Here is a 13,970-nt window from a genome sequence, read left to right as displayed (position 1 = left end):
CTCTTCTCCCCCCCTCCCCTCTTCTCCCCCCCCCTCACTCCCCCCCCTCCCCTTCCCCCCTCCGTCTCTTTCACTCCCTCTTCCCCTCTCTTCCGCCTTTAACTCTCTCTCTCTCCAGTAACTGTCCCGCAGCCGGTGAGCGGGTCTCGGTCTCTAAACAGCCTCAGTCCCCCCGCCGCCCTGTACAGGACCGGGCTGGACAGGGCACTCGGAACCCCCCCTCCCCTCTCTCTGGGTGGGGGGGTGAATAACAGAGACCCTCTCTGCCTGCTCACAGCGGGGGAGCTGGGTTTCCCAGGATGGGAATCGCCACAAACACCTGTTTGGCCGAACATCGCTCCGGCCACTTGTATTGCAACAAGTTCCTGCTTCGCGCTGAGTTCCTGAATCGAGAGTGAAAGAGGGAGGGAGAGAGAGAGAGAGAGAGGGAGGGAGGGAGGGAGAGAGAGGGAGAGAGAGAGAGAGGGAGGGAGGGAGAGGGAGAGAGAGAGAGAGGGAGGGAGAGAGAGAGAGAGAGAGGGAGGGAGAGGAAGGGAGAGAGAGAGAGAGAGGGAGGGAGAGAGAGAGAGAGGGAGGGAGGGAGAGAGAATTACGTCAGAGGCAAATTAGAGAAGTGAAGTGACAGTTCGTGTCTTGTCAAAGGACCTGGGACCCCAGTCAGGAGCAGCCAGTGAAATTGAACATGGACACATGAAACAGGAGGAGGCGAGGGCACTGGAGACAACTTTCGAGTATTTTCTACCCATTTTCAGGAATAAAGAAGCGAAGATGAATCGCAGAGACAGCAAGAGGTGAGAGAGAGAGAGAGATGCATGTTTTTTACTCGGGTTCCTGACTTCCACATGTTGCAAGTTGTTGTAGGTGCAAATTTCAGCCTCTGTGCATTGCTGCCTGTGAAGGGAATTCAGTTAGAGCAGTCACTCTACAGCTTTATGACTGTCTGTGTGTGTGTGTGTGTGTGCCTGTCTAGCTGCCTGTGTGTCTCTGTGTGTATCTGTCTGGCTACCTGTGTGTCTCTGTGTGTGTCTGTCTGGCTGCTTGTGTGTGTGTGTGTGTCTGTCTGGCTGCTTCTGTGTGTGTGTCTGTCTGGCTGCTTCTGTGTATGTTTCTGTCTGGCTGCTTGTGTGTGTGTGTGTGTGTGTCTGTCTGTCTGTCTGGCTGCTTCTGTGTGTGTGTCTCTCTGGTTGCCTGTGTGTGTGTTTGTGTCTCCCTGTGTGTGTGTGCCTGTCTGTCTGTGTTTGTGAGGTCAGGTGAGATTTCAACACAGGGGGTACTGAGAGAGCATCAGAGAGGCTGAACCTAATCCTTGTAGGTGAATCAAAGATTATTTTGAAAAGCAAGTGTTCAGGATCGGCCACAGTCCTGGAACTCCCTTCCTAACAGCACTGTGGGTGTACCTACACCAGGTAGACTGCAGCGGCTCAAGAAGGCAGCTCACCACCACCTTCTCAAGAGTAATTAGGGATGGGCAATAGATACTGGCCCAGCCAGCGACACCCACATCCCATGAATAAATTTTTAAAAAGTGAATGTCAGGTAGTGGAAAGTTGACACTTGGCTGTATTGAGTTTGTTGGGCGAAGTGGCTGTTTACAAGGGACATGACAACAAGTGTTTGGCTGTGTCTGCACTGGCCACTAGGTGCTACGCTTTGACAATTCACTGGGACCTTGTATCCCCATTCCTATCCCCAACCCTTCCCCCTTTCCACCCTAACCATCCTGCTCTCCTCCCCGTCCCTACCCAGTGCTATATGTTTTTATTTTTCACAGGGTGTGGGCGTCGCTGGCTGGGCCAGCATTTATTGCCCATCCCTAATTGCCCTCGAGGAGGTGGTGGGTGAGCTGCCTTCCTGAACCGCTGCAGTCCCTGTGGTGTAGGTACACCCACAGTGCTGTTAGGAAGGGAGTTCCAGGATTTTGACCCAGCGACAGTGAAGGAACGGCCGATATATTTCCAAGTCAGGATGGTGCATGTTAATTCTTAAATATTGAACAAACTGCCCCACACTGTGTTAATCCCTTCCTAAAGCACTCCTGGGGACATCTCAACAACTTCAAAACTTGCCCATGAAACCTGCCGTTTCCCCTCCAATAGAGTCTTTTGGCCCCCACTCATAACCCTTAACCTGTTAACCCCTTAACCACTACCCCATGACCCTAACCACCTAACCGGCCAACCTTTCACTCCTTACTCTTAGTTCTCCACCATCTCCTTTGTAAAGCGCCTCGCAGTGTCTCGAGCTATTCTGCAACATTTAAGCGACTGTTCAGTACCTGTGCCTAATTGAGTGTTTTTGGGAAGTTGTAGGGAATTAATAGCAATACACATTTTGGTGTACGGTACACTCTTCCATCAACCCCCCCCCCGTCAATGTCAGAAGTAACAGAGGGGGGAGCATTCCATTTAACAGCCCACGACAACTTCCAGTTCTCCAGAGGGTTTAACTCAGCGAATGTCCCAAGGAGCAAATGTCAGACAAAGTTTGATGCGGACCCACACGAGGGGTGTAATTTCACGTCCGCGTCGTGGTGGGGGGGTGGGGCCATAAGAGGCGACGAGCCTATCAAAAGCCGTTGAATTTGGCGGGACCGCAAAATCTCGCCACGGTATAAAATTCCGCCCCAGGAGAGGTGAGGTAGGTTTTAAGGAGCGCCTCATAGAAGGGGAGCGAGGGAGAGACGGGGAGATTTAGGGCGGGAATTTCGGAGGTTAGGGCCAACACAGCTGACGGCACATCCACCAATGGTGGGGTGAACGATATCGGAGCTGTGCAAGAGGCCAGAATTAGATCAGGACGGAGGGCAAATATCATCCATGGCACTTATTTACACATAGTAGGGACATACAAAAAAATAAATAAATTACCCTGGAACTAAAGTTAGAAGGAAGTGCAAAATGTATTTTCTGATTCTCTGCCGAAGGCTCTGACATGTGTGAGGTTTTGGTTTACTGAGCATAGCCAGTAGCTTGGTCAAGTGACACTTGGTGAGTTTGGTGCCAAGGGGGTGAGTGGCAGAAACTGGTAACTGTCCCTCATTGTCCAGCTTGGGTCACTCACCAGCTCGCAACGCTGACTAGAGCTGGGATCACTGGGCAACTGCAGTCATAGTCTAGCAGAGGTTACTGTCCATTAAGGGTCACTCAGCAGTGGAAGGGAGCAAGAAGCCTGGTTGATCTTATTCATTCAACTTCATTCTCTAACCCAAAAGTAATGTCCAACTGCTGCCTTGGCCAAGGCCAGTAGGGAGGAAACCGAAGCCAAGGCTTGGCCAGTCTATGTGGCCCAATCCCTCAAGTTTCCCCAAGTCAAAGCTACACTGAAGAGAATAAAGACTTGCATTTATATAGCACCTTTCGTGACGACCGGATGTCTCGAAGCATTTTACAGCCAGTGAAGTGCTTTTTGAAATGTGGTCACTGTGCTAATGTAGAAAATGCAGCGGCCCATTTACACACAGCAAATAGCAGTCTGATAATGACCCGCTCACCTGATTTAGTGATGTTGCTTGAGGGAGAATTATTGGCCAGGGCACTGGGGAGAACTTTCCTGCTGTCCCAGTTCAAAATGATGCCATGGGACATTTTATGCCCACTTGAGAGAGCAGACAGGGCATTGGTTTAACCAAGAATTGGTACCCCTGACAGTGCAGCACTCTCTCAGTACTGCACTAGAGTGTTAGTCTTGATTTTATTTTTTCTCCAGTCCTGGAGTGTTACCAACTGAGCCACAGCTAACACAGAGCTAACCCCAGATACAGCATAAAGCAAGCCCAGTTTAATGCTGCACCATTTGCAGTATTATTCTATTATCTAGAACAATGAGTAACCCAGCAATGATCTCTAGATTGAGTTAATAGTTGTCTCGTATGTACACGTAGCAATAATATGATGGAGTAGAGGCATTTGAGAAGTTTAAACAGAAGTGCAGACTGACATTCAGTAGTTTTCTAAAAGGCACTAGTGAGGACAAAAGGGTCAATTACATCCAACAGGAGAGAAAGGGTTATATTGTTTAATAGCTGGGAGATGAGTGAGGACGACAGTAAAATCCCAGACAATTTTTAAAAAAACACACCACACATCTTCAACCAAAGTTAAATCATCGGATCCACTGATATAAATTTCAAAACCTGAGGCATGAACAAGGTGAGCCTGTCGACAATTTCTTAACCAGATTGCAAAATGCGGCCAGAAATGTAAATTGAAGGCCGAGGTGAAAGGCTGTTAGATCAGCTCATTTGGAGCTCTGCACACACTGACGTACAAAAAGGTTTGATTGGAAAGGACAAGCTCACAATATTGCAGGCTGTAGAACCCTGCCAAAGCACGTGAAGCCGGGGGTAGACAGAAGAAGAAGCTGCTTACCCAAATGTTTAGCTTTTAGTTAAGTTGAGAGGAAGGCAGAAGGGTTGATGCAGCGAAACAGCGACAAAGGAATGCACACCAGACAGAGGAAAAGATGTGCAAGAGCTGTGGGTGACCACATGAGTTCACAGACAGGATGAAAAGTCCCGCATATGGATGAAACTGCAGAGTTTGTGGAAAGTCCAATCACTGGGAAAAGCTGTGCAGAACAGAGAGAGGAGAGGGTAAATGAGATATCCGAGACCCAGCAACAGGGTGAATGAAAAGGACAAGGAACCAAAACATCCATACCTGGAAGATGATGATGAGGTTGAGGGCACAATAGACCTGCATGAAATGGCTGGATGTCATTGTCCCTAGAGAGGAAAGAAATTCACACAGCCATTCAGATCAGGAAGAGGGCGAGAAATAATCCCGCAACCATAAATCTGAAGCTGTAGTTTGATACCAGAGCACAGAGAAACATCATCCCGCTCAGACTACACCCAGAAGATGCTCCCTCTAATTTTGGAAGGAAAATGGTTCCCCCCGGGGAAGGTGTTCTGAACCGAGCAACATCAGGCTAACAGCATACGGGGGAACTGAGATCCAACAACCCACATCAGAGGGACACACAAAGGAAAAGATGCTAACTGTATGTTCTACATCACGGAAACAGATGGATCTGCTATCCTGGGGTTAAGCAGTTGGGAAGAGCTGCAGCTGATCTCAGTAAAAACCATGAGATGAAGGGGGTGTCACCGAGGGCTGAGGGTTGTGCACCTATCGAAAAGCCTCCTCCAATCAGGAGTAAGAAAGATCTGGTAGGGATGTATCCAGAGCGTCCTGATGCGATGGCCGGCTGCTTTGAAGATTGTTAGTATCACATCACTATTGATCCAACAAAGAAACCAGTGATTCATCCCCCACATAAAGTATCGAAAGAACTGAAAGGAAAGTTTGAAAGAGGGTTCCAAGAGAGGAAAGGAAAGAAAGTGATTGTCAGAGTCACCGAGCATTCAGATTGGATAAATTCCATCGCTGGGAGCGAGAAGCCAAATGGATGGCTAAAATTTGCCTGGGTCCCAAAGATCTTAATCAAACAATAAAGAGGGATCACTACCCCAATCCAACACTGGAAGAGATCGCACCAGCTACTCCTCCTGGGGTGAATGTTTCCAGCCGGCTTGATGCTAGAAAAGGCTCCTGGAGCGAGAAGCTTGATGAGGAATCTTCACTGTTGACAACGTTCAACACACCCTTTGGACTCTACAAATTCCTGCGGCTACCCTTTCACCTTAAAGTGAGACAGAATGTGTTCCTGCAGAAAGTAGATGGGACATCCCAAGGAAGTAAAGGAGCAGTCGGCCTAGCAGATAGTAACCAGATCTGTGGTATAGGTGGAAAAGAACACAACTACCATCCACACGTCTCTCAGATAGAAGCTCCAAGGGACAAGAGAATTGAGAAGTTTCTTTGGTTTGATCCTGCCCATTATTCTTTCATACCTCATGTCAGAACACACAGCAAACCTACGAGAGCAGATATCGAGTACCAGTGGTCAGAGTCGCGAGAAGAGCTTCAACAAACTCAAAAAGGTAGTATGCAAGGAGGAAAGTCTGTCACTCTGCAAGTGGGTGCTCCCACAGAAGGACTGGTACAAGGGGGGAAACCAATAGCATTCACATCCAAAGTTCTAACCTCAGCCGAGACCAGATATGCCAATGTGGAAAGAGAACTTTTGACAGTCCTGCCTGGGATGTGAGAAATTTCATACATATCTGTATGGGAGAAAGTTCATCATGGAGAGTGATCATCGTCCGCTGGAGCAGATCTACAAGAAGAATCTGTGTAGAGCTCCAGCAAGAATGTGAAGGTTACCCTTGAGGCTTCAGAGTTACGATTTCACTCTGAAATACAGGCCAGGGAGAGAAATGGTGCTGGCAGATGCCCTCTCAATTGTCACCACAGGGGAAACATGAGATAAGAGATTTAGCTATAAAGATCCATCACTTAGTGAACGTAACACCACCAGAACTGAGTCAAATTAGAGAAGAGACCAGCAAAGACGGAGAGTTACAGACTGTCTCTCAGTAAGCGATCCAGAGATGGCCTGATAAGACACAGCCAGCAATACGACAGCACTGGTCTATCAGAGGTGGCATCTCACTGGAAGATGGTGTTCTGCTAGCTGGATCCAGAATAATCCTAACCAAAACGATACAGAAAGAATTTCTCCAGAAGATACATGAAGGCCACATGGGGATGGAGAAGTGTAAGCTCAGAGCCAGATCAGCTGGGTACTAGATAGGCATCTACAAAAGCATCAAAAGAATGTGTCTACGTGCAATGTATGTAGAAGTACAAAAATACACAACTCAAGGAAAAGATGATGGCTATTGACCATGGCACACTGTGGGAGCTGATTTATTCACACACAACTGTGCTAATCTGATGTGTAGTATACCTTTAAGAAGAATGTTATAATGATTTTAGTATCCAATAGCAGAGTAGCGACAGGGTTTGAGCTGTAAGTACAAAAGTGTAACTGTTGAGTTCCTTTGTAAATAAATGGAATGTGTTCTACATAAGAACTGTCTGCTGACCTGCTCTGTCTATGGTACCAACTTGGTCATCCCAACACAAGCGGATCCATCAGAACAACCAAACTAAGGACCAGGGTCCAAAACGACTAAGAATAGTATCTCGTAGTCACAGGCTACTACTCGATGTTCTCTTTTATCCAAAAAACGAAAGATTTGAGAGTTACAACAATCATCTCAGCAGTACGAGTTCTGTTTGCTGAGTAAGAGATCCCTGAAAGAATAACATGTGACAGCGGAACTCCATTCACCTTGAGGGAATTTGAGGAATTTGTTGAACAGGGTGGGTTCAATGTCGTCACTTTAACGTGACATTACCCAAGGGGACATGGGTTTATAGAAAGACATGTCCAGACGGTCAAGAGAACCGCACAAAATGCCAAGAGACAAACGAAGACCCAAACCTTGCCTTATCGCCACTCCGCTCTACACCTCTCCAGGTTGACATGAAATCACCTGCAGAGCTGTTGAATGGAAGAAAATATAAGAAAACTCTACCCAAGCAAGATACCCCCTCCAGGTGACCAGGGGGAAGTAAGACAATAACTCACTGATGTACAGATAGGAGGAGGTCAATACTTCAACAAACTTGCTAAAGATAGAGGCATGAAATCCCACCACATAAGCGATACCAAGAATAATGTTTTGAGAAAAGAAAACAAGTTATAACAGACTCAAAAGATGTTCACTTTGTGAGAGTCAATTGTTAATCTTTTTTGGTTTAGATAATATATGTTTTCAATATCTGTGTGTAATATATGTGTGCGTATATGTGTATAATATATGCATCATACACACGTGTGTTTATATATTATATACATATTTGTGTCTATATATTTGTGCGTGATATATATATATATATTTTATTTAAAGGAAGAACGATGTTATTTCGTTATAATGTTCGTTAAGAGCTACGAACTAATTGTTACGTGAATCCAGGGTGCCACATCAACTGCTGCATTGCAGTCAGGTGCGGAGCAGCAATGCATCAATCAGTCCTCCAGCCACATGGGGAGCTGTAAGAGATACACTTGGTGAAGCTCCAGCATTTGGAGTCTTATAAGTGTGATTATTTCGAACTTCAGGGAACAAGGCGACGTACCAGGTCCTGCACCTGTAAATCCTGCTGGTGGATTCTTAGTGTCTTATTCCATTGGGAAAATGTAGTGAGGCTACTTGGGAAACAAAAGTAGCAGTAACTTTTTTTCTGGTTGTCTGACTTTAGTGCATACGGTAGAGACACTTAATTGTTGCAACATCACTGAATGTGATTCGAAATATCTCTCTAGCCTGCTTTAGCCCTATAGCGCTATGACAACTCTTGCATCACTCCAATTTTGGCCGGTATTGCATCCAAAGTTTCCTTCTCCCCTCCATTGGTTAACTGTCCAGGCCCTAATTTCTGGAATTCCCTCCCTAAATCTCTCTACGTCTCTCTCATTCTAAGACTTTGGTCACCAATTACAAATATCTGTGTGACTTGGTGTCAAATTTTGTGTCTGATCGTGCTCCTTGAGAGATCATACTCAGTTCAAGGTGCTATATAAATGCAGGTGGTCCTGTTGGTGCTGGAATCCGGATAAGGTTTATACAGCATACAGAGGCTTCCTGAAGCTGAATTGCCCAGAAGTTAGCACCAACTTCAGAAAACACTGCGTGAATCACACACTCACTTTCACTTCTATGTTCAGTGTTGGAGATCCTGTACTGCCACAGTCCTGTTGAAATGACTAAAGAGCATCTTAACTGGTTACATTGTAAGCATTGTTCTCAAGGGGCACATTTTACAACTGGTCTCCTGAAAATCCTATCTTAAATCTTTCTCATCAGATATATATGAACGTCAACAATGTGAGAGAAAGAACTAGTGTTTATATAGTACCTGTAAGCCAAAGGAGTTGCTGTTGTATTGCAGGAAATGCAGACCTAATTTGTGCATAGCAAGCTTCCACAAACAAAAATGCGATAACGATCAGATAATCTGTTTCAATGATGCTGGTTGAGGGATAAATACTGGTCAGGACTCTGAGGAGCACTCCCTGCTCTTTGAATAGTGCCATGGGTGTTAATAGAATACAAACTGGCTGGTGAAGTCAAAACCAAGGCACAGAGCTATTCTTTACTGAGAGAGTTTATTGACTTGTTCAGTCTCACAGCTCTCCCCAAACACCCAGTGTCCCAGCTATCCCCTGTTTATACATGCTCAAAGTACTTAATTAAACAATGCTCTTCACCCTGTATATCTTAATATAATCGACATACTATTAACAATGTGGACCTTATACATCCACCTAAAAGGGCAGATGGGGCCTCCATTTAACATCTCATCCAAAATTCAGCACCTCTGACAGTACGGCACTCCCTCAGTACTGCGCTGGGGAGTGTTAGCTGGGATCTTGTGCTCAAGTCTCTGGAGTGGGATTTGAGCCCTTTGACCTCCTGGCCCAGAGGTCAGTGTGTTACCCACTGAGCCTGAGGCTGAGACTTTTGAAGTTTCCCCGGGTGCAAAAATTGGATTTAGGAGAAAAGTTGGTTAGCTCAGCAGGTGAGACTTCCAGCTCGGGTGCTTTCAAATCTCGCCAGAACCAAAGGGAGGAATGTCCTCTGCTGGCTGCAAGGATTCAACATCAGCTGGGAGATTGGACAATCATAGTCCTGTCCCTCCCAAGTGGTGTATGGATCATAGCACGAAATGGCCCTTAATTGGCAACGTTGCATTGAGGGACCACAAGGTGACTGGCTTGGAAAATGGACCCATGAGGCACCCACGCGGTAAAGGGGCGATGCTTTGCCAAGACCAGGGCTGAGGTACACTTTTGGGGCGGGGAAGGACCTTTACTCTAGATGACATGGCCCCCCTGACCTAGAGTGCTTGCTGCTGATAGAGGGCTCCTGAGATGCCAGCCCCTCTATCATTTTTGGATCATGTGACTACCAGGATGGCAGAAGGAGAACTTGGCAGACATTGGCCTGCTCTCTGCTGGCAATCCCCAAAATCCCCGTGGTTTAATTCTTCGGTGATGAGGCAAGGAAGGCAAACTAAAAAGACGTAACCAGAAGAGGTGACCATGAAAATGTGGAAAAATCCCAAGTGGCTCGCTGCTTCAGGAAAGGCAGCTTGTCGTTCCTACCTACCCTGGCGCCCACGTGGATTCTGATGTCGCCGGATAAGCCACTCGGGTGTCCAAACAACACATTCCATCACCTCAGGACAGCCAGGGTTGGACAGTCATGGTGACCTTGACAGTGTCATCCACATCCCAAGTATAATTGCAAAATTATGTGAAATAATCACTTAAAAAAAAAATTAGTTGGCCATGTGTAAGTTGACCCCCACCTCCACCCAACCCCAGCGTCCATGAGCCTTGTATAAGCTGAAGGCCGGCATTACAAAAAAAACATCTGGGAATTCATTTACTCTCTGCTCCTTCTCAGCCAGAGCAGCTCATTCCTGTCCTTCACTCCTGCAGCGCTGAGCCGTGTGCGCACTCTCTCCCACCTTTCCCCTCCCGCTGGTTTGAACTCCCCCGATCCCTAAATTCATGTCGCTGAGCTGGGCTCCAATTTCGCCTCAATAGCAGGAACCTGGATCTCAAGTTGGAATCCGGAAGAGGCAGCACGGCTGGTGCGGGATTAGCCGACTTTGAAGGCATTCCTAGCTGGACAAGGAACTGGTGAAAGGATTGAATTCTCATAATAAGACGCATCCCCTCCCCTGAGGGAGCATTAGACTCTCATATAAGGTGCATCCCCCTCCCCTGAGAGAGCATTGGACCCTCATATAAGATGCACCTCCGCCCCTGAGGGAGCATTAGACCCTCATATAAGGTGCATCCCCCTCCCCTGAGAGAGCATTGGACCCTCATATAAGATGCACCCCCTCCCCTGAGGGAGCATTAGACCCTCATATAAGATGCACCCCCTCCCCTGAGGGAGCATTAGACCCTCATATAAGATGCATCCCCCTCCCCTGAGAGAGCATTAGACCCTCATATAAGATGCACCCCCTCCCCTGAGGGAGCATTAGACCCTCATATAAGGTGCATCCCCCTCCCCTGAGAGAGTATTGGACCCTCATATAAGATGCACCCCCTCCCCTGAGGGAGCACTAGACCCTCATATAAGGTGCATCCCCCTCCCCTGAGAGAGCATTGGACCCTCATATAAGATGCACCCCCTCCCCTGAGGGAGCATTAGACCCTCATATAAGGTGCATCCCCCTCCCCTGAGAGAGTATTGGACCCTCATATAAGATGCACCCCCTCCCCTGAGGGAGCATTAGACCCTCATATAAGGTGCATCCCCCTCCCCTGAGAGAGCATTGGACCCTCATATAAGATGCACCCCCTCCCCTGAGGGAGCATTAGACCCTCATATAAGGTGCATCCCCCTCCCCTGAGAGAGCATTGGACCCTCATATAAGATGCACCCCCTCCCCTGAGGGAGCATTAGACCCTCATAAGGTGCAACCCGCTCCCCTGAGAGAGCATTGGACCCTCATATAAGATGCACCCCCTCCCCTGAGGGAGCATTAGACTCTCATATAAGGTGCACCCCCCTCCCCTGAGAGAGCATTGGACCCTGATATAAGTTGCATTCCCCCCTTTAATGAAAGACATGACCCTCATATAAGTCTCATCCCCAACCTACACAGGGGAATAAATGGCCCGTCTTATACACGTGTAAATATGGTAACCAGGGTAATGGTGCAGCAGGGGGAGATTCTCCTCAGATTGGGGTGGGTGCATGTTACTGCGGCAGAGCAGACACCTAAGGCGTGCGGTATGCCGATTGGACTCCAAGAATAGCAAAGGCCTGAATTTTCAGGCCCTGCTGTGATGGGACCCACCATGGGGGCTGCAAACTCCGGCAGGGCTGGAAAATCCCGGCCAAAGTCTTGCTACAATTGTACAGGGCGTTGGGGAGACCACGCCTGGAGCACTATCTGCAATTTTGGTCTCCGTATCACAGGAAGGATATACTTGCATGGGAGGCGGTAACGGTGAAGATTCACTCGATTGGCTCGAGGGTTGTCCCATGGTGAGAGGCTGAGTAAATTGGGCCTATACTCTGCAGTGTAGAAGAATGAGAGAGGTAATCGCATTGAGACATTCAAGATTCTGAAGGGGCTTCACGGGGTAGACACTGAGACTGTTTCCACCGGTCGGGGGAATCTAGAAACCGAGCACTGTCTCAGGGTAAGGGGCAGTGGTAAACATTTAGGACTGAGATGAGGAGAAACTTCTTTACTCAAAGGGCTGTGAATCTTTGGAATTCTCTACCCCCCCCCCCACCCCCAGAGGGTTGCAGATGTTCTGTCGTTGAATATATTCGAGACTGAGATGGATAGAAGTTTGATCTCTCAGGGAATCAAGGGATATGGGGAGCGGCGGGAAAGTGAAGTTGAGGGAGAAGATCGGCCATGATCATCCTGAATGGGGGAGCAGGCTCGAGGGATTGTATGGTCTGCTCCTGCTCCTATTTCTTATGTTCTGATGGTGTATAACCGAGCAGTGCCCGATATCAGCACTGACTGCTTAAAGTACAAATGGGCCCTTTGCCGGCACTGGCACGTCTCACCTTTTAATGGCCAAAACGTTCACTGGAATTTTTGACGGAAACCCATTGCAGAAGTGACATTGCGGCTCATAACCCCCTGTGCGTTCTGGGTAGGATGACATCACTGCAAGAGGCCTGCTTTCTGGCAATGAGCTGGGCAGTTTACCACAGAAATATTTGCTAATACAGAGGAATAGATTTTTGTTTTCAATTATTATTTTGCCTCTGAGCTGCTGCACACTTGGCAAACGACAATATTTGAGTCACAGTTCCTCAATGCCAGGCTAATTAGGACCTGGGTTTAATGCTGAGCTTTAGATTCTGCTTGGGATCAGTTGTCCATCCGATTATTTTTTACCCCTTGAGCAATGCCAGAAAGGATAGGGCTCACGGTGGCTCAGTGCGAGAATGCACTGTCTGGTGAGGACCCGGACAAATCAAAAAGGAAAAAAGACTTGCGTTTGATAGCGCTTTTCATGATCACTGGACGTCTCAAAGTCCATTACAGCCGGTGAAATCCTTTTGAATAGAGGAAACACGGCAGCCAATTTGCACACGGCCAAGTCCCCCCCACACAGCAATAAGATAAGCACTGTATCTCCTGCCAACGCAAGATGGCTGCCGATACCATGCGCAGAATCCAATGATGTAATTTGCAGGAGACACAAATGCACCCCCCGTAATCGGTGACGGCTTCTTTGCGGCATACTTCAAACTTTCCACGCTTCCTGAGCCCCATGGCGCCCGGGCACGCAGGGCATAGCCATTTCCCTGTCTCTGCCCCTCCTGCTTCCTCTCTCTCTCTCTCACTCGCTCGCTCTCTCTTTCTCTCTCTCACTCTCGTTCGCTCTCTCGATCTCTCTCTCTCTCGCTCGCTCGCTCTCTCGCTCTCTCTCTCTCTTGCTCTCTCTCTCTCTCTCCCTCCCCAGCCATTTATTTCGCTATTTCATCTTTTAATGAATTCCTAAAAAGACATCAGCATGATGTGTCATTTTAGCTGGGGGGATGCGGTGTGAGGATGGGCGGAAGGAGTGCATTCCATTTGCCCTTTCTTCCCTGCCTGTCAGGTTTGGGGTGAGCTGTGCATGGGAGGGAATTGTTAAGGGTGTTAACTTGATGCTGCCGCTGCTGTAATATTTGCAATTGCAGGGCCAGTAATGACCACTCATGTGCCCCGCTGCATATTGACCCCCTATGAAGATGGCGGCCGTACATACAACTGAGCATGCTGGCAGCAAACGCAGCCTCAGATGACGACCGGGCAATCTGATTTTTAGTGATGCGGGTTGAGGGATTAAAAATTGGTCAATGCACCAGGGAGATCTCCATTGTTGTGCGTTGAAAAAGTCTTTCACGTTCACCTGAGAACCAAAAGGTGATGCCTTCAGCAGTGCAGGCCTCCCACAGTACCACACTGGAGTGTCAGCCGCGATTTTGTGCTCAGGTGGCTTGAGTGGGCCTT

General features: G+C 47.9%; 1 protein-coding gene across 1 annotated transcript in view; it reads left to right on the top strand.

Moving 5' to 3' along the window:
* Positions 1–613: 613 nt before the first annotated feature.
* The window catches only part of rasgrp4 (RAS guanyl releasing protein 4), a 165,648-nt gene continuing 152,291 nt past the window's right edge, over positions 614–13,970 (top strand). Inside the window, exon 1 of the mRNA XM_078533095.1 lies at positions 614–791. Within this exon, the coding sequence (XP_078389221.1) occupies positions 691–791 (101 nt within the window). The 5' untranslated portion in view covers positions 614–690. The remainder of the gene's footprint in view (positions 792–13,970) is intronic.

The sequence above is a fragment of the Cetorhinus maximus genome, chromosome 32, assembly GCF_964194155.1.
Source record: "Cetorhinus maximus chromosome 32, sCetMax3.hap1.1, whole genome shotgun sequence".
Classification (NCBI taxonomy): domain Eukaryota; kingdom Metazoa; phylum Chordata; class Chondrichthyes; order Lamniformes; family Cetorhinidae; genus Cetorhinus; species Cetorhinus maximus.
The sequence above is the reverse complement of the archived record's forward strand: the minus strand, read 5'-3'. Positions and strand labels throughout refer to the sequence as shown.